Source organism: Mesoplodon bidens (genome assembly GCF_964165515.1).
Source record: "Mesoplodon bidens genome assembly, chromosome: 12".
Classification (NCBI taxonomy): domain Eukaryota; kingdom Metazoa; phylum Chordata; class Mammalia; order Artiodactyla; family Ziphiidae; genus Mesoplodon; species Mesoplodon bidens.
This window is the reverse complement of record NC_138168.1, coordinates 67,061,379-67,082,110: the sequence shown is the minus strand read 5'-3', so window position 1 is coordinate 67,082,110 and position 20,732 is coordinate 67,061,379. Positions and strand designations below refer to the sequence as shown.

The following is a 20,732-nucleotide window of genomic DNA, read 5'->3' as shown; positions in this document are numbered from 1 at the left end:
CATCAGCATTATGTACCTGTTGATATGATGCACTGAGAAGGGCACAACATCACCTTTGTGGTATTCTTGTCAAAAATGCAGAGCCACAACTTCATCATGTCAAGACATAAGTGAACTAAAAATGAGACACAGTACAAAAAAAACTGACCAGTACTCCTCAAAAATAAGGAGATCATGGGGGATAAAGAAATACTAGGGTTAGGACTTCCCTGGTGGCGCAGTGATTAAGAATCCGCCTGCCAATGCAGGGGACAGGAGTTCGAGCCCTGGTCCGGGAAGATCCCACGTGCCGCGGAGCAACTAAGCCTGTGCGCCACGACTACTGAGCCTGGGCTCCGGAGCCCCCGTGCCACAACTACTGAGCCCACATACCACAACTACTGAAGCCTGTGCACCTAGAGCCCGTGCTCTGCAGCAGGAGAAGCCACTGCACTGAGAAGCTTGTGCACCACAATGAAGAGTAACCCTGCTCGCTGCAACTAGAGAAAGCCTGCACGCAGCAACGAAGACCCAACACGGCCAAAAATAAATAAATAAATTTATTAAAAAGAATAAAAGAAAGAAAAAAATCCTAGGGTACTGTCACAGATTGGCAGAGACTAAGAAACATGACAACTAATGCAGTGTGGGATCCCCGATCAGAAAAAGAACATTCTGGGGAAAACCAGTGCAATTCAAATAAGGTCTATAGATTAGTTAATACTATTGTATCCATTCCTGGTTTTGTTAATAGTGCCAAAATTGTGTAAGATGTTAAGTTTAGGGCAAGCTGCTAAAGGATATACAGGCACTCTCTGTACTGTGTTTGCAACTTTTCTGTTATCCTAAAACTATTTCACAATGAAAAGTAAAAAAAAAGTGTTCAATCTTCTTTCTTCTGAAAAAGAGCACACAGAACAGAGAGTACAGTGCAAGCCCCTTAAGAGTTTTTTTTCTCAGGCTATTTTCCCACTTGTCATCAAGGATCAGCCTGTGGATTACTGGCAACATTAAGTATCTGTTGTTACTTCTCAAGTACAGTCTGGCTGTGGGTGACCAGATGGAGAAATGCTGAGCGTGAGATCGTGTTGGCAGTGCTAAGGTAGAGAGAATCAACAATGTAGGCACACTTCTCATAGAAACTCTAATTGTTTAGACTGCTAGAGCACTTGGTATTACTACCAGTTATGAAGCTGAATCGGTCATGTGCCCCATGTCGACATGAATGTAAAATGACCAGCATTGTAAACTATATGCAGTGCTTGATGCAAGGATCCTACGTCGTTCTGACAGGTATTGTGATCCTAATTGGCATCAGAAATACCTTGTGTTAAAGAAGCTTGGTCTAGTTATTTACCTCTGGGGAATTAACCAGTTGGGGTGGAGTGGGAGGGTAGGGAGATGGGAATAATATCGTTGTTTAATCCTGTCTTGCTGTTTTGGAAACATGCACCTGCTCTAATTTCCCACACATGGGCTTAAATGCCATCCACTCATTCCAGGGTCCCCTGGGTCCCTGCCTTTCTCCTGACCCTTGGCTGACACATGTTATCTTTGTACATATGCTCTTATGACTCTTCTGTATGTTTGCCCTAGTTCTCCTTTAGGTTGTTATCTCTTTGAGAACAAAGACCAGATGCTCTGACTCATTTGCATGTTTTACAATGTCTATTCGATGATGTGTCCTCGGGGAGCCACCATTGAAAGACCAAAATAACAAAGTATTGCATTCACTTACAATTTTTTTTAATAAATTTATTTATTTATTTATTTGGCTGTGTTGGGTCTTCGTTGCTGCGCGTGTGCTTTCTCTAGTTGTGGCGAGCAGGGGCTACTCTTCGTTGCAGTGTGTGGGCTTCTCATTGCGGTGGCTTCTCTTGTTGCAGAGCACGGGCTCTAGGTGTGCAGGCTTCAGTACTTGTGGCACACGGGCTCAGTAGTTGTGGCTTGCAGGCTCTAGAGCCCAGGCTCAGTAGTTGTGGCACACAGGCTTAGTTGCCTGTGGCACGTGGGATCTTCCCAGACCAGGAATTGAACCTGTGTCCCTTGCATTGGCAGGCGGATTCTTAACCACTGCACCACCAAGAAAGTCCCTACAATTTTCTACTTTTTTCTAATTACTGAGAAAAATTTTTAGTCACTTGCACATAAGTAAAATGATAATATATGATCATTTAAAGTGTACAGAGTTAGGGGAATGTAAGGGAACATTTAAATGTAATAATAAATATCAGAAATTTTCCTTCCCCCAAAGTGAGATTATATTCAGCAGGATAATGAACCTTTTAAATTGTTTTTAAAATTTCAGTTTAGAGACCATGAGAAAAAATTTAGAAAATTTAAAAGGCCTACTGTTGCTCTAATTTAATATAGAATTGAACTCTCTTAAATTATTTTTAAAGTAAGATTTTTTTCACTGTTTTGTTCCCTTATAAATACAAATAATACTAGTAGGATAACTTCCATTCTGCCAACATTTTTTGAGAGACTAATATGTCTTAGCCCCTATACCAGGTGCCAGGCTTACAAAACTTAAACACCTGATTTTGAGTCACACCTACTATAGATGATCTAGGAAATAGAATTTTGGAAGGAGAAAGGAGATAATTTTTTTAAAAAGCAGTGTAGAGGTGGAGTTTGGTTAACCTTAAGAGATAAAGGGTGAGGATGTGGAGAAATTAGAACCTTTGTGCACTATTGGTGAGGCTGTAAAATGGTGCAGCCACTATGGAAAACAGTATAGTGGCTCCTCAAGAAATTAAAACTAGAACTACCATATGTTCCAGCAATTCCTCTTCTGGGTATATATTCAGAAGAATTGAAAGCAGGATCTCAAAGAGACATTTGCACACCCAAGTCCATAGCAGCATTATTCACAATAGCCAAGAGGTAGAAGCAACACAAGTGTCCAATGATAGATGAATGGATAAACAAATGTGGTATATCCATACAATGGAATATTACTCAGCCTTGAAAAGGAAGGAAATTCTGACACATGTTACAACATGGATAAACCTTAAAGACATATGCTAAGTGAAATAAGCCAGTCACAAAAAGACAAATACTGCATGATTCCACTTTCATGAGGTATCAACAGCAGTCAAATTCATAGACACTGAAAGTAGAAAGGTTGTTGCTGAGGACAGGAGGGAGGGGAGAATGCAGAACTGTTGAATGAGTATAGAGTTTCAGTTTTGCAAGATGACGAAGTTCTGGAGATTAGTTGAAAAATAATGTGAACATACTTAACACTACTAAACTGTACCCTTAGAAATGGTTAAAATGGTACATTTTATGTCATGCATTGTTTCACCATGATAAAAAAAAATTTGAAAATAAACAAAGATTGGTAAAGGAAGTCAGGGCTACATAAACCTGGCCCTGAAAAGGGCACTCTGGTTTTGTTATGAGCAAAAGATGAGTCCTTGTTTAGATTGTTGAATTTGAAGTGCTGCCTGCACAGGAATATTTAGAGGTATTGGATGTAACAGAATCAGGGCTAGATTGTCATCCACACATCACATGTACTTACTCTTCATAGATTTTAATGAGCTCATCCATGGAGAGTTAAGTAGAAACATAAAACTGAAGAATGGAATTCAGGTTCCAGCTTTTAAGGGGCAGGTCGTAGACAAAAAGGCTCTGACGAAGAGAAGCAGCAGCCAAAGATTTAAAGGAGAATACCATGCACAGGTCAGTAAGGCAAAGAAAGAAAAGTTACCTGGAGGATTTGGCGATGGGTAGGCCCTTTGGTTGCCATACGGCTATATTGGAGTAGTGGGAGGGGTCTTGCATCACTCCCACTTAAGAGCCCTCCCCCAGCACAGGGGCTCTTAACCTGTGGTTCACAGACCCTTGGAACGGGCTGCAGGGAGTCAGTGAGCCCTCAGGAAATCCAGGGAAAATGCTGTATGAATGTGCTTCTCTTCTGGGGAGAATCTCCATTGGCTTTCATCAGATTCTCGGTGGGTTCTGTGATCTAATGAAAGTTCCAGGTGCCCCACAATGAGACATCACCTCAGACCTGTTGGAATGGCTGTCATTAAAAAGAACACACATATATTAAAAAAAAAATTTTTTTTTAAAAAGGGCTTCCCTGGTGGCGCAGTGGTTGAGAATCTGCCTGCCAATGCAGGGGACACAGGTTCATGCCCCAGTCCGGGAAGATCCCACATGCCACGGAGCAACTAGGTCCATGAGCCACAGCTACTGAGCCGGCGCATTTGGAGCTTGTGCTCCGCAACAAGAGAGGCCGTGACAGTGAGAGGTCCGTGGACCGCGATGAAGAGTGGCCCCTGCTCGCCGCAACTAGAGAAAGCCCACGCACAGAAACGAAGACCCAACACAGCCAAAAATTTTTTAAAATTAAAAAATAAAAAATTTTAAAAAGAACACAAATAACAAATGTTGCTTAGGAGGTGGAGAAAAGGGAACCCTCCTACACTGTTGGTGGGAATGTAAATGGGTGCAGCCACTGTGGAGAACAGTATGGAGGTTTCTCAAAAAACTAAAAACAGACCTACCATATGACCCAGTAATTCCACTCCTGGGGATATATCCAAAAGAAACAAAAGCAGTAATTTGAAAAGATACATGTATCCCAATGTTCATAGCAGCGTTATTTACAACTGCCAAAGTATCAACAGATGAATGGCTAAAGAAGATGTGTGTGTGTGTGTGTGTGTGTGTGTGTGTAATACTACTCAGCCATACAAAAGAATGGAAATTTGCCCTTTGCAGCAACGTGGATGGACTTGGAGGGCATTATGCTAAGGGAAATAAGTCAGACAGAGAAAGACAAATACAAAATTTCCACAAATATGATTATCACTTTTATGTGGAATCTAAAAAAGATAACAAACTAGTGAATAAAACAAAAAGGAAGCAGACACTGATACAGAGAACAAACAAGTATTTACCAGTGGGGAGAGGGAAGGGGGGAGGGGAAATACGAGGGTAGAGGGAAAATAAGGGTTATTATGGATTATATAAAATCATGTGTGTGAAACTTTTGAAAGTTGTAAAGGACTATAGAATTTAAAGAATCTTTCATTCAAAAAAAAAAGTTCCATGTGTCATAGCATATGGAACCAAGACCCAGTATTTCTGCTATCCTGATTTCACCTAAATTATGAATGTAATTCCTTTTGGGGAGCCATTTTGAGAACCTAATCACAATTTATAATAGTTTTTCCCATGGGAAGGTATCATCCCAGTCCTGAAATGACATGCAGATGAACTCGTGTCATACAGTGTTTTTAAGCTGGAGACTTGTAACTTTTACGCTTTAGATTTCAATGGTTAGTCAACAGGTTAGGGTAGGACACACACCAAAAATTAACCCAATAGTCAAAAGCAGATAGTCTTCTAGAGTGAATATAAGCATTGTGTTGCATTTTCAGTACACGTCCCCCCCTTACATTTTCAATGTTACAAGCAAAAAGCATTCTGTGTTCTTACTTTTGTTTATACAATCTCTCTATATCTCAATTTCCTCATTTCTAAGTGAGTTAATAGTTGCCAGATATTATATAATTGAAAATATGAATTTTAATTGTGTAAACAAATTTTTATATTCTTAACAGGTTTTTACATAATTGCTTTCTGATTTTAACATATTTCCCACGTACCTTATGCGCAGTGTCGAAGTTTCTCTTCTGTTTGAATTAGATCATTCTGAGTTTATACATCTTGTGAATTTTGCAAATTCACTGGAAAAACAAATCTGAAGTAATGCGCAGAAATCCATCATCACTTTTGGAAAAGCAGTTGGGAATACATCTCTTACTGATAGCAGGGGAGATGACATTCATGTCTTAAGAAATTAAGGCAATCATTCTTATTTCATTAACAGTGTTGTTGATCATATGCTTAACAGAACTGAGGCCACATTTTAGCCTTGCATCTGAGAGTGATACCGCCGATCAAGAAGACTTGGATGCAGAAGATGACCATGAAGAACAGCCTTCAAATCAAACTGTCCGAAGACATCATGTGGTCCTTGAAGATGCTGTGGCCACCTCAGGGGTGAGCACACTCAGTTCTACTCTATCCCACGACTCCCAGAGTGCTCACCGATCGCTGAATGTACAGCTTGGAAGGATGAAAATAGAAACAAATAGGTAAGTCCTATTCTGACATGGGTGGGTTTCTTTTTTCTTACTTTTATATAAGTGCATGTGTTTGGGGTCTACTTTAAAGATTGGTCTGCAGAGGGCTTCCCTGGTGGCGCAGTGGTTGAGAGTCCGCCTGCCGGTGCAGGGGACACGGGTTCGTGCCCCGGTCCGGGAAGATCCCACATGCCACGGAGCGGCTGGGCCCATGAGCCGTGGCCGCTGAGCCTGCGTGTCCGGAGCCTGTGCTCCGCAACGGGAGAGGCCACAACAGTGAGAGGCCCACGTAGCGAAAAAAAAGAAAAAAAAAAAAAAAAAGATTGGTCTGCAGAATATACAAAATATTATTCCGTTATCCCATTCATATAAACTTGATTTAATGCTTTATTCATTAAAACGAGAGATTTATTAGTCTCTTTAGTCAAATACGTTTTCTGCTTCTACCAGTTCAGTCCTTCAGCAGCTCTTCTTTGATCACTGCTTTATCTCCAAGTGCACTGAGATTTTCAGAGTAACTTAGTTGTAACCTCATAGACTCTCTGGGATGCAGACTCAGAGCAGCGTGTACCATCCAACAGATAGCTGAGAGACAGGCAGAGAGTTTGTGTTCTTGAGAGCCTGTGATTTGGAATATCAGGTTCTTTCAGGAGAGGAAGAGCTCTATTCTGGAGGAGATAAAATTAATGGTTCAAAAGCTTTTCATTTTAGAACCTTGAAAGGATGATCTGTTGACCACATTTGTAATTCTACTTTATTTTTAATATGCTGTGTCATATCTGGAGTTTAATTTTTCTTTGAGAATTTGATAACAGAACCCACATGATCAGGTTATTAAGTGAACAGTAAATATTTCCTGTTCTTCACAGATGTTGGCACAGTTCAAGGTCTGAATCTTTATGATTTATAGCTTCCTGTGCTGGTTACAGTTGACATGTGGGCAACTGACTTTATGACTTTGGGTTTTGACAGGGAAAACTTTTTTTTTTTGAGTGAATCAATAAATGTTGTTCAAATATTTAACAACCTTAGTTGAAAATCCGAGTTGTTCACCAGGGAGATAAAACCATTTTATTTTTAGTCATAAGTTCAGGTTTTTGATAAGTTTGAATACCAAGCTTGTATGAGTAGTACAAACCTCATCCTGTATTTAGAAACATGAATTTTAGTTGCATGATTAAGTAAATCCATACATATCTTCTATGATTTACATACAGAAATCTTTCTGAATAAAGGGAAAGTGGCTTTCTGACTTCCTTATCCCAGTCTTGTTCTCTGAAACCCAGCTCTTTACTTCACATCTCTGTTACTTAGTAGAAAAGAACGGAAGCCTTTTCTAAGACTTCATCTAAATCTTCGTGTCCCTCTTTTCCTGCTCTTCTCAAGTAATAGTCCCGTTAGGACGCTCGATCCATTATAGTAGCCGTCGACTTCAGTCACTTCTCTTCAGTTTACTGTCTGTTGCTCAGTCCTGGAGTTGTTTTTTCATACCCTTCTCTGATCCTCGGAGGAGGAAAGTGCACTCATAACTGTTTGGGTCCAGCCACCCAGCCCTGCCCTGCCCATGCCTTCCAGACAGTAGAGCTACTTTATTTACCAGGGAGCTGGTGCATTTGCTCCTCCGGCCCCTGAACCTTCTGTCTACGTATCCTGGCTTATGTCACTAGAACGTGTCTCTCCTGAGTGCAGTCTTTTCCTTCTCTCCTCAGTCCATTTGCATTACCCTGACTTACACCCCGTCCCCGCCATCTGTCCACCATGCTCGATCCATCTGTAGTCCCTGAGGGCTGCCTTTCTCCGCCTGCTTTCTTCAGGTCTTCACATCTCTTTTCTGAGGGTCTTAAGCTAGCTGAGGGCGTGCTTCCCACGTCTGCCCACAAGACTGACCACATTTCTTTACTACATTAGTAAAGAATGTGGTAAAGAAATATGTTGTTAGAAAGAAAAGAAAAGTGTTGTTAACACTTCTTACAAGGTCCCACTCATTTGCTTTTTCTCTGTGTATTTACACATGTATCTGTGAAATCTATATGGTTGTTGGCCTCCTTTTTTCTTTTTCTAGTCGGATCTCCCACAGCTCCTCCATCACCCCCAGAAAAGTGAGACCAGGTACAACATTCCCTTCACTTAGGATTTAAAGAAAGGGCAGCTGCTTCTGTCCAAGTGCTGAGCAGGGGCTGTTCATGTCTATATTGGTCCTTGTAGTTTTCAGTGGAATATATTCCTTGCTATATAGATGTACATATATTGAAAAATAAATTGAGGAAATGTTAGTGTGTTTTTAGGAAAGCTTGTAAACCCCCGGGCTAGAAATCTTAAGCTTTTATTTAGGATAATCACTGATAAGGATACATCACGTTTATCCAGCTCTTGATGATTGGATCATCGATAATACTAAATGGCAGAAAATAACAAAATAGCCTTAGAATGTATGCTTTACTTAAAGTATATGCTTACAGAAAATGTTCTGACAATCATTTGCTTCACACAAGGAGTCGGGACAGTACTGCAGAGGTAGTGAAAATCGAACTCAGGAGGAGCTGACTGGTCATCTCATTTCCCTTTCCTGCAATTCTGGAATTACCTGCCAGTCCAGCTCCTTACCCACACCCATCTGAGTTAAAAAATTGATCCCATGGCTGATCCTTGCCAAACGTCTCTGGAACAGAGAAGCAGTCATTTGCCTTGGTGTCAAAGGATTTCCCTACTAACCGAAGACAAAGTAAAAATAAAACTGATGGACTGGATGGATATGCCCTTAAAATAAATAATTTTGAGAGCTGGATTTGGGAGAAATGAGGTGGCCTGTCAATGCTTTGCTTCCAATGTTAAGTTCTGGCTTTTAAGATAAAAAGGAAATATATAGTCTAGGTAAACATGGGTTACATTCTAGAAAATTTCACTTGTGTTCTTTGAGAAAAACCATAAGAATACGCTGTCACTATTCCATACATGTCAATTAGCAAGAAAGACAAAAATATATACCAGACCAAAAAGTTGCCAACTTAAAAAAATTCATAATGAGCGTGCTATCCATTTCTTTGAATATCATTCGTATTAGAGTAGATAAAGGTCTCCCTTAATCCTCTGCTTCCCTCTTGCTTTCAGTTCCTACTGCTTAATCCACCTAATTGCGCACTGTTTACTCTGCAGTTGTGCAGTTGTCTCTAAACAAGCTGTCTTCCTGGAACCACTTTCTCTGTCTGCCTCTCATTGTGTTTTCCTTTTGTCTTACCTCTGCTACCTACTCTACTGTGACCCTTTCTTGTACCTAATGGCCTCACGGTGTCTCTGTTGTGTGGAAAAGGGGTAGAGCCTGGGGGTCAGGGAAACAAACCCTATTAAGCCCTGGAGGGCCTCTTTTCCGGGGCCTGAGACGGCAGCAGGGAACAGAACAGCCCTTCTTAACGGCCAGGCACTGTGCTTGGCACTTTACCTATACTGTCTCATTTAGTGCTCACAGTAATCCTTTCAGGAAGTTATACTTTTCCTTTTTACAAATGAGAAAACTGAAGGCCAGAGGCGTTAAGTCATTTGTCAAGGTTAACACAGGAAGCGGGTGGCTGAACCAGGATACAAGGCCCAGGGCTGTCTTCTGTCGGGCTGGGCTGCCTTCAGACCATGTCAGCTGAAGCAGAAACAAACTTTTGGAATGGAATCTGGTCCTGAGTTAAATCTGTCAGTACTCAGAAAGTAAAATAAATACAGCTTGCTAAGAGCTATAGGGCATGCAACAATGTACCTTGATGATCTTATAAATAATTATGTATCTTAAATTATTATAATTCTGAATCCAAGTTACTCGAAGATGGTTTTCTAAAAAATCAGAACATCTCTCTTCACAACCTGGGATGTTTTCCCAGAAAACTGTGTTGGGAATGGTGGGTGGGTTACCACGTGGCTCTCAGCTGTATAGTGGACCTTTCAGGGGTAAGAACTATGTGTAATAATATTTCTCCTTGTTTCTTTGGAGAATGCATCAGATGCCAACTGGGAACTGAATGTACCAGGAACACAGCTAACCTTTTACCCACTTCACCGCTCGCCTTAGAAGGAGAGAAATAACAGTAACAACCACAACAACCCAAGCAACCACCATTAACATTTATTGAGGATTTATTATATGCCAGGTACTATAGGTGACCTCACCTATAGTTACTTCTCAAATTTTCATAGTTTAAAAAAAGTGACTACCTTTCTGCTTTGCATTGCCTATTGTATTACCCATATTGACCAACTGTTTTTGATGAGGGGCCATACATGTAAAATATAGGTCTGTTAATATCATATATAAACTCTTTCGCCATTTATGGTCATAAAAAGAAATAGAACAACATCTCTGAAGATTTTGGCAGACAACTGGGGGTGGAAGTTTTAAATTCTTGTCTGGAAACACGCCTTCTAGAGCTTCGCTGCTCAACCTGGAGGGTCTGTGGACTAGCAACATGAGTATCATCTGGGAGCTCATTAGAAATGCAGGAGCTCAGAGGTCCCTCCCCTAATGCTCCCCAGCCCCAGGCTACTGGATCAGAATCTGCATTTTAATAAAATCCCGGGGGTGTCTGTGTTCATTACAGCTTGAGAAGACCTTGCCTAGAACATCACTCTGTGGCTGCTCCAGCTTTATTATCCTGCCAACCAATATAATTTCCTTCCGCAGATTACTGGAAGAATTGGTTCAGAAAGAGAAAGAATTACAAGCACTCCTTCATCAAGCTATTGAAGAAAAAGACCAAGAAATTAAACACCTGAAGCTTAAGTCCCAACCAATAGGTGAATAGCAGAAAACTTTAAAGTAATACTGTTCAACCAGGCTGCCACAAAAAGCTAGAAAGCCAACAGGTAGCTTTATGTCATGGCTTAATCAGCATCTGTCACTTGTACCACAACTGCAAGCAGAAGTTGCCTTAAAAAAAATCCAATTCTTAATTGTAGCAAGCTGTCATTTCTTATAAGTGCAGTAAAAATAAAATGATTCATAATCATCATTTCCTGAGATTATGTCTTATTGAGTAAGTAGGGCTCTCCATTTTTTGGTCCTTATTTCCTTTTAAGATTTCACAATGAAATTACTAGAATAAAATAATATTTTTTGTCATTTTGCATTTGTATTCTGTGTTTTCTAGTGTTCCCACCCCCCTCATAACTTGACAAGGCTTAAACAGAATCAAGATACAGTAATAAAAAGTCATAAATTGGACACACCTTAAACTAATACAATGTTATATGTCAATTTTATCTCAATTTTTTAAAAAAGTCAGATGGAACTTTGAAGAAATCTATTCTCTGAGAAATTGGGTATGAAAGATAATCTTTAGACAATCTTATTTAGCCTGTTTAGAGGAAAATAAAGTTCATATTTTTTTGATATATGGTCCTTCCATATTATTGCAAATAGTGGAAAAAGATTATTATAATTATATGGCACTCTGCTAATTATGCTCATCTTTGTTGCATGAAAAACACACAGTACAATTTTGGTGTACCATTTTATTCTAAGAAGCTATAAAATTGATATGAAACTATAAGGTGGGAGTATCATTAATGATTGTTACTGACTCTCCATCTACTAGTATATTAAGCAGTGTTAAAGAGTTTTATTTATATTATCATGTAGACTACCAATCTCAATGGTTTCTATTAATTATACTCTGATTAGAGAAAAATCTTTTAAAGTATCAATAAATGTTGACCAGGAGGGTCTCAGATGACCTCTGTTAGCTGAAGCTAAGAACATCCTTCCCTCCTTTCAATGCTGTTCTAGATATTCCTGGGTTGCCTGTGTGTCACCTGAATTCTCCTGGCGCAAATACTGAAGATTCTGAACTTACTGAATGGCTGAGAGAAAATGGAGCTGATGAAGACACTATAAGTCGGGTAAAGAAAACATTCTGTGGGACAAGCATCCTTTCACTTTGTTTCATAATGTTGAGTGCCTACTATGTGCTAGGCACAGCGGGTACACTGGTGAGAAATGCAGACCCAACCCTGCCCTCACAGACGAGGGTAGGCAGATGATAATCAAATAATCCCATAGATACAAGTGTAATTATGTGCTGGTCAATTCTGTGAAGGAAAGATTATCAAGTGTTACGAGACAGAGGGAGGGAGAAGCTGGGGAAGGTTTTTTGAGATGACCAGTGAGCTGAAGTCTAAAGGAGTATGTAGGAATACGCTATCTGTGTGGATGTTCTGGGGTGGGGGGCAGATGAGAAGGGAAAACTATTTGGGGTAGAGGTGCAGAATGTGCAGAGACAGGTGAAAGCTCTGTGGTCCACAACTCCTAAGGATTTTTATGGTTTTGAGTTGAAAATAAAGAGTAGGAAAAATCAAGACAGAACTGAAAGAAAAAAGTTCTTCTGTTTCTCATTCTTTCTCTTGTTTGTTAACTTTTTAATTCTCTTGTGACATTCTTAGACTCCACTGGGCAGCAGCTATTTATTGCTACTTAATAAACTAGACTAGTTAGTGAACTTATGGCAGAAACAGACACTTTCTATATAAACTATATTATGTCTATAAGAGCCTAATTCATCTCTGCTCCCTATAGGGAGCTTTTGTAGTCTGCATGAATAGCATTTCTTTATGTTTTAAGATTACATAATATGTATACACATATATACATAGTAAGAGGTTATATTTTTATTATTTTATAGAAAGGGCCTCAGTACAATATTACATTGATTTCAGTTTTATATTTAAATTTTTTAAACAACTAAGAATAAAGATGTGTTTCTCTTGACTTGATAATTTATTGGACCACTAAATAAAATTTAGGGTCTCCTTAGAAATCTGCATAACAAATTAAATAAATTGAAAGGACTCTCTTGCCTATGGGAAATAATGTATCCAATCAAGTTCATCAAAATATTTTTCCCTCTAACTTAGGTTCAAATCAAAATTAAGGAGTAGTAATTGATGATCCACTAAATCACAGCCCTTAAAAGATTTAGAATTAAAAGCTTCACTTAAATTCAGGACTCTGATTTTGTAGTAAGTATTGGAAAGTACCTTTTATCAGAAATTAAGTGTAAGCAACACTTTTTATCCACTGGAGAAAAATAAAGCTACAAAGCAGTAAACCCTAAATAAAAACATTATCTTATAAGCAACAGGTGTAATTACAAGCAAGTCTTATCTATTTATCAGAGGACCAATCAGAAATTCTGTGTTGCTTGTAATCTTTATGCTCCTGGAAGGCATATGGATGTATTTCTTCATAATTATTTTGTAATAGGGGGAACTTTTTTCTAATAATTCCAAACGATTATGTCTTTAGTGGATTTCCTTTTAGATTTTTTTTTCATTATTGCCAATGTTTACATTATGGATAGTTTGCTACTTATTGAAAGTACATAAAACATCTTACTTTTGTGCATACTTTACTTTCTCCACAGTTTTTGGCTGAGGAGTATTCACTAGCAGATGTTCTCTACTATGTTACACGTGACGATTTAAAATGCCTGAGACTAAGGTACCACTTTTCTTTCTGTTCAGTCTCATCATGATGGAAAGAGCACTGGGCTGAGCTCAAGAAGCCTGGGTCCCTTCCGTCCTGGGTCGCTACCTAGCTCTAACTAGCTCTACAGTCCTGGGTAAAGCTCTGTGGTTCTCAGCTGCTCTGAGAAACCTGAGTTAGTTGTAGCAGGCTATTATTGGGAGCTCTAATAAGCAATGTGTCTATGTCAGTAAATGCAAAGTCAGCTAGAAGACTTTTCTTGATGACACATCAGATTAAGACCATACAGATATTCTAAAGCTGCCTCAAACAAATGCTCTAATTTGGTTCATGATTGCATCATGCTTAATAGAAATATCAGGATGAGGTACTGATTTGCCATCCAAATACCTGCTATAATCTGATACAGTTTCTTATAATAATTTGTTTTTTCCATCAGGCCAAGCACATACATAACTATTACTCTGACCCGCCTCTAGAAAGACACATTTCAAAAGTGCAGAAAGTCTAAAATGACGCTTTGGGCCCTGGTAGTCTGTGGGAGTGGAAAGGAAAGGCATGGAGGGATGAGGAGAAAATATATACAAAAAGAATACATAATGAGTGATAAGACTTTGGGATCTTCATGTTCTGATCAGAGCCACTGAAAGATAAGAAGTCACTTTCATATTTCAAGGGCACTGTTTCAAATGAAGCGATCTCTTCACCATGTTCTTGTGTCTTTAAACAGGGGAGGGATGCTGTGTACACTGTGGAAAGCCATCACTGACTTTCGAGACAAACAGACTTGACTGTCGCTCAGTTTGTATCCAACTTTCCTTGGAGATTCTAAAAACGAATACAGACCTGATCTTCTAGGCGAGGGAGAATCGAAGGGAGAGGAGAAAGAAGCTGCACTTTAAATCCAGTATTTGTTTACTCAAAAAAAACAAAACAGACAAAATACACTGAAATTTCCTAACTGCTTCTATTTCTATGATTCATAAGGACTCTCAAAATAATCCTAAACACTGCGATGTTTGGGATTATTTTAGTCTGAACATTTTTATGGAAATATTGTTAATTCAGCGGCTATAGCACTTCAGCTAAGTGTTTATTTCACACGAAACGGATAGAACATTTCATGTGATTGTGCATCACTGGAACAAAACCAAAATGTGACCATAACTTTTTAGGCTTATGTGTGTTTGTAATATGCCCTAAGAATTTGAGTAGAAATGCGTGATTTTGATTATTGTATAAAGTTTATGGGGTTTTTTTAAGTGTGCAGAATCTGAGAGCAATGGTTTTTACTTACCTGTATTAATTGTAATATTGACTATATTTTGTAACTTAAGTTTCCGGTCTAGAGTACATTTGTTTGAGTCATTTATGTACTACTGAACTGTACCAGTTGCACCCGCCTGAATCCTAGTAATGTTAGCTTGTTCTAAAGCTACCCCTTGTGTCATATTTACTCTAAAAAGTAAAAAGACTCTCGACATACTGTTTTGATAAATTCTAAAGAATTCGTATTTTGTTTTGGCAATCTAGATAATTACTGTCAAAATTCTAACCGTTTCTTCATCTCTAACATTAAATAGAATCTGTCTTCTCTTCAAGTAGTCAAAGAACAACTGACGTCCAAGTCATTCCTCAGGGCTACAGAGTGGTAAAAGAGAGAACGTGGAAAAACAGAATAAAAGAAAGTCAGTGTCTTTTTCTCAAGGCCCCAAGTTACCATGGATGACTATTGTGTACCTCAAAGGGGCTGCAAATAGCAACCCAATGGAGAACACTGCATTTTCTGTTCCCTTAATTTTAGTTCTCATATTTGAGGGAAATATTTTTATTTTAAGCTGGATACATATTATATTTTATAAGCCTGCCCATGTGAATAGGAGGAAGTCTGAAGCTCCTAGGTGGATGAATGACATAAACAAATTTCTTAAATACAGAGGAATGTGTTTATTATGCAAGATAGAAATATCAGAGCTGTGTCATGATTTGATCCATACAGAACAGTCTTTGATAAAACAGGAGGCATCTTTACTTCTACGTAAAAATCAAGATACTATATATATATATATATTTTTAATATTCATTGATTTATTTGGTTGCATTAGGTTGTAGTTGCGGCAGGTGGGCTCCTTAGTTGCGGCTCCAGGGCTCCTTTAGTTGTGGCTTGCCAGCTCCTTAGTTGCGGCTTGCAGTCCCCTTAGTTGTGGCATGCGAACTCTAAGTTGTGGCATGCATGTGGGATCTAGTTCCCTGATCAGGGATCGAACCCAGGCCCCCTGCACTGGGAGCACAGAGTCTTACCTGCTGCACCACCAGGGAAGTCCCCTCAGCATACAATATATTTTTCGTATATTGCACTAGACTATGTGAAAAGTTCTCACCGATATGTCCTCATTGGATACTTGCAACAACATAGGTGCATCTTTTTCTTACATCCCAATCCTGAGGACAGATAGTTGCCTCCTCTGTCCTGTGAGGAAATCTCAAAGGAGGTGAGGTATAAATTAAATGATATATCATTTCACTCATATTGAAACACAGGGTAACTTCTTTATTAAGCCACAGTTCATATCCCCACCTGTAATGGTAAAGTGCTTTTTTTAGACCATATATAGGATCATGCTACCCATCTTCAGCCGACTCTTTAACGGTATAATCTCCCCTTGGGATCCTCCTCTTATCCTATGTCCATGGGCAAATATTCCACTATCGCTACATGGTTCATAATACATTCCCAGACTACCATCACTAGGTTTTTTAAATTCTTGTTTTTGTTTTTGTTTTTTCCAGAATGCTGGGTCTTAGTCACAAAAGAAGACAATTCCATTATGGCCCAACTTTCATGAAAGGTTTGCATTAAAAGGCCTTTGGGGCTTCCCTGGTGGCGCAGTGGTTGAGAGTCCGCCTGCCGATGCAGGGGACGCGGGTTCGTGCCCCGGTCCGGGAGGATCCCACGTGCGGCGGAGCGGCTGGGCCCGTGAGCCATGGCCGCTGAGCCTGCGCGTCCCAACCCAGCCTCACGTTACCATGACCGGGAGGCTTTAAAAACTACATCGATGCTACCACCTCAGAGAAACCTGTTGTTACTGGTTTGGGGTAGGGCCCAGAGGTCCTTTTACAAAGCTCTACAGATAACTTAAAACTATCAAGCCCCACCTCCTAATCCCAAGTGCCACCTGGAGAGATACAGGGACATCCCCTTTCCATTGAGGTGGCCATCAGATGGTTACTATTCATTGTTCATTTAGTGCATCAAGAGTCTAAGTATGCGGGCCTGGAGCAAAACTACCACTTACTGGTGACCTTGGGCAAACTAATTAACCTCTCCAAGTCTCGGTTTCCTCATTTGAAACGGGGAAAATAACATGGGATTGTGGTAATATTTTAAAAAAATAATGCAGGTGAGGTGCATAGTGCAATGCTTAGCAGAGAGTGAACACTGCGATGCTGCCTGCTAGTGTTACCACATTATTCATTCCAAAGTACTTATTAAATACGTACTGGGTACTGCATCCTGTGCGTGAAGAAGACACAGTTCTTGGCCCTGAAGCTCACTGTCAGAGGTGGAATCGAGACAATAAAAGAACAGTACATGTAGTAAGTGCTATAGTTACATGTAACTGCCAGAGGGGGTCAAGAAAGGCTTTACAGAGACGTGAAGGTCCAGAGCTGAACCCAGAGAGATGGTTTGTAACAAAACAGTTACGCATGGGTGCTGGCGGCAGCCTCATTAGAGAAACAAAACTGGAATTTGCTGGGAAAAGTAGATCCAATGTTTCTTTTTAACCACATTTTGACCTCTCTCTCCCAATTCTGTCATTGCATATTTTGTTTCATTCATTCCCAAGCCATCACATGAAACAGTCTGACAGTGAGGAATTACTGCGAACCCACTGGAATGCTTACTCTGGGTGAGGCGCTGTAGCAGCAGGAGAGAGATACGTGAAGCCCGTCAAGTTCAGAATGCAGGCAAGGCACGTGTGTCATCAAGGACATCTGCAGTCTGTCAACAAATCAAATAATTGATGGCTCCAGACTTTACAGACACCTACAGAGAAAGAGAAGACAAAGTCCCTGCCACCAAGTAATTCGTATCAGATTGAAGAGACAGATTTGCAGTAACAAATCACATCTAGTCTGTGTTAAAGGCTGGACAAGTGGCAAGCTCAGAAGGCCCTGGAGAGGTTCAGAGGACAGGCTTGCTGGGAGCCTGGGCAGGTGGAACAGGCTTCACTGAGGAGGCCTTGGAAGGAAGGAATGATTAAATTAGTCAGGACCGGAGAAGTCGCTCTGGGCAGAGAGCTGCAAGAGCAAAGGCAGAAAGAGATTTTCAAGGTGTTCTAGAGAAAGTGAACAACTTTTGTATTGCATTAAAGCATACAAACATTTTAACTCATTCAAATTCTTACTTGGCTGGAAATAAATTATAGAGATGAAAAGTGGAAAATGGGATAGGAGAGAGCTCAGGATGTGATTGGGGGGTGGTCAGGGAGGGAAGTGAAGTTAGTATTTAATGATGTAGAAACGGGGACTCAGTTTTCTTGAGCAAGGGGGTGTGTGTGTGTAAAGTAGCTGTGTATTAGAAGATTAACCTGGTGAAGTTGTGTTGGGTAAATTAGGGGGAACGGAAATTGAACAGAGCAGTTCAGAGACTGTTTCAGATGTGAATGAGAGTCTAGTAGGAGTTAGAGCAATAGGAATTGAGAAGGTGGAATTAGAACAATGAATTGACAAGATTTGGGAACATGGATTTGGGCAGTGATGACAATGAAAATGAAAGGATAGATGTTGAGCCTATGTGAGTGAGAGAAGGATTCAAAAATAGGCAAGTTTGGGGTGGTGCTGGTCTGGGACATGTTGAATTAATGGCAGGGCATCATGCTGGAATGTGCGGAGACCATTGAGAATGTATTGGTGGAAGTCAGGACTGAGGTCAAGAGTATTGATTCTGGATTTAGGAGTCACTTGGATGGAGATAATAGTAACTGAGGACTGTGAGAAACAGGTAGAGCAGAAAGGTTATGGCCTAAGATTTGCAGAGGAGGGAAATTTGGGGACAAGTCAAGAAGGAGGAGGAATTTAAGTCCCCAGAAGGACAAAAGAACTGGTCACAGAGGAATGAGAAAAAACCCAGGCCAGTGGTGTAAGCCAAGAAGAAGACGATTAGGGTCGAGTGCTGCAGAAGATCTAAGGGAATGATGGATTAAAAAATAATAACAGGTTATTTGATTTTGTGACCTAGAAAGTTTTTATAGACAGGTAAGAAAGACCAGAGCTGGTTAAACAAAGATGATAAGATGATGGTACTGGAGTCCACACATGTATACCCTTTGGTGAACAAAATGTATGACAAGAGATTGGGAGGGTGGAAAGTCAAAGGAAGAAATGTTCTGAATCAAAGACTCCTAAATGTATTTGTTGGGGCAGAGCGCCTTGAATGGAGGCACTTGAGGAGTAGGGAGGAGGGAGGGCTGAGGTTTCAAAGGAGGCAGGAGCGGAGGGGGTGGCATCAGGAAGCTCAGCTCCTCCCCAGGAAAGGGAATCATGATGATTCCGTGAGATTCTGAGATGGATGTGAAAACTCAGGACAGAGGGCTTCCATGTTCTAAGTAAAGGACAACAGAAAGCACAACGTGGTGGTGTGTGACATTTAACAGACGTCATCCATTCCTGCATTCACGCAACAGCCCACCCTGTTACAGACACCGGGTGAGGTTTGCAATGCAAAGTCTGTACAGGGCCCAAGTGAAGAATTTTGGTGTGTTTCTTATTGCATTTATTTTTGTGTAACTTGTGACAAACTGAAACATAAGTTATCAAAAGAATGAGAGAAGGGATAAGCACACACAAAACCAAAAAACACCCATACAAATAAAAACACCAATTAGTTTTTGATATTTTGGGGGATGGGGAGTCAAAGAAAGAACTCATTGGTTTACTTCAGTAAACGGTATAGCAGAAAACAAACACCTCCTTTTGAAAACAAATCACCTCCTTTTCCCAAGGTTCTTCCAGAGAATTCAACTTTCAAAATTCAGCTAAGGGAGTCTTTCTGATGTTCACAGGAAAGTGTCTTAAACTCTGGTGACAATGTAGTAAAATATATCTTTGCTTGGGCCCAAGCTGAGGTCTAAAACTACTTCCTCCCACCTGGTGTTTTATTTTTATCGATTAGAAGTGTGATAAGAGTCATTTGAATGTGATTTAGGAAGATCATATTGCTAAATGATCAGTTTGCCTAGTCCACTGGAGAAATGGCACTAAGGGAAAATCCATGACTACAAACCACAGCACAATTGTCCCTTAAGCAAAACCTCTACCTAGTCAGCCAGTGACCCAGTAAACCAAACAAAACCAGTCCACTGCTGGGCTCAGAGTGGCAGGATGTGCATGCAAGGATGGTAAGAATTGTCACCCTAGCGAGAAATCCAGCACTGTTCTCAGGCACGCTTGGGTGTCCAATAGATTCTGCTGAAGTCCTTGAAAGGGTTTTAAACTGTTGGGAGCTTGCCGTTTGTGTTCAGCCGACCGAGTCTGTGGGAGTCCATCTCTGTGTAACGAGGCAGAACTGAGCCCTCCTCAGTTTTGTTCCTTTATGTTTCCATTTATACAGGCTACTGTTTTTTTCTCATCATTTTGTTGCTTAACGTTTATTTGTTTATTAGAGCAGAAATTGGTTTCTCCGCAGCTAATAATGTTTCTTTAAAAAAAGAAACTGTTGTTGCCTACTGCTTTTTTTCCTGGTCTCCGGAGCAAGACAGGAGTCACAAGGTAGTTGCTAACCGGAAATCAAGAATAAGAAAAGCCACATTACTGGGCACAAGTTTCATTAAGCTGTATGCCCTGGGGTTCATCAGCTATAGAAGCCTGGTGAAAAGACAGGTCATCAACAATGGCGTCCTAAAACGCAGAATGAAGACCGGACCGCAGTGTGGAATCCAGCCCGTGTACTTTGGCTTTCCACGTGGCATCATACTCTTTGGCGGCTGTCACCATGAACGCCAGTCCTGGCGAAACTAACATTGACCTGGCTGCTTCAGAGCTCAGAGACGAATAGAGTGTCCGCACGCGAGAAACTGATCCTCAGACCGTCCCAGTTCCCAGCGCCACCAAGCGTCGCCGACCCGCCTCCAGACCTCGAGGTGCGGGCAGCCGGGGCCTGAAGCTCGCGGCCCAGGTGCCTG

The 20,732-nt window shown here is 40.5% G+C and overlaps 1 protein-coding gene across 3 annotated transcripts in view; it reads left to right on the top strand.

Annotated features, from left to right (window-relative positions):
* Nucleotides 1-15,164, top strand: part of MAP3K5 (mitogen-activated protein kinase kinase kinase 5) — a 227,742-nt gene extending 212,578 nt beyond the window's left edge. For 2 of the 3 annotated variants that reach the window (XM_081251030.1, XM_081251029.1), the window contains 5 exons: nt 5,858-6,101; nt 10,750-10,862; nt 11,854-11,966; nt 13,487-13,563; nt 14,279-15,164. In XM_081251030.1, the coding sequence (XP_081107156.1) occupies nt 5,858-6,101; nt 10,750-10,862; nt 11,854-11,966; nt 13,487-13,563; nt 14,279-14,339 (608 nt within the window). In that variant the 3' untranslated portion in view covers nt 14,340-15,164. Of the gene's footprint in view, nt 1-248; nt 658-5,857; nt 6,102-10,749; nt 10,863-11,853; nt 11,967-13,486; nt 13,564-14,278 lie in introns of those variants that run through there. The other variant, XM_081251031.1, reaches the window with a different exon arrangement.
* The last annotated feature ends 5,568 nt before the right edge of the window (nt 15,165-20,732 follow it).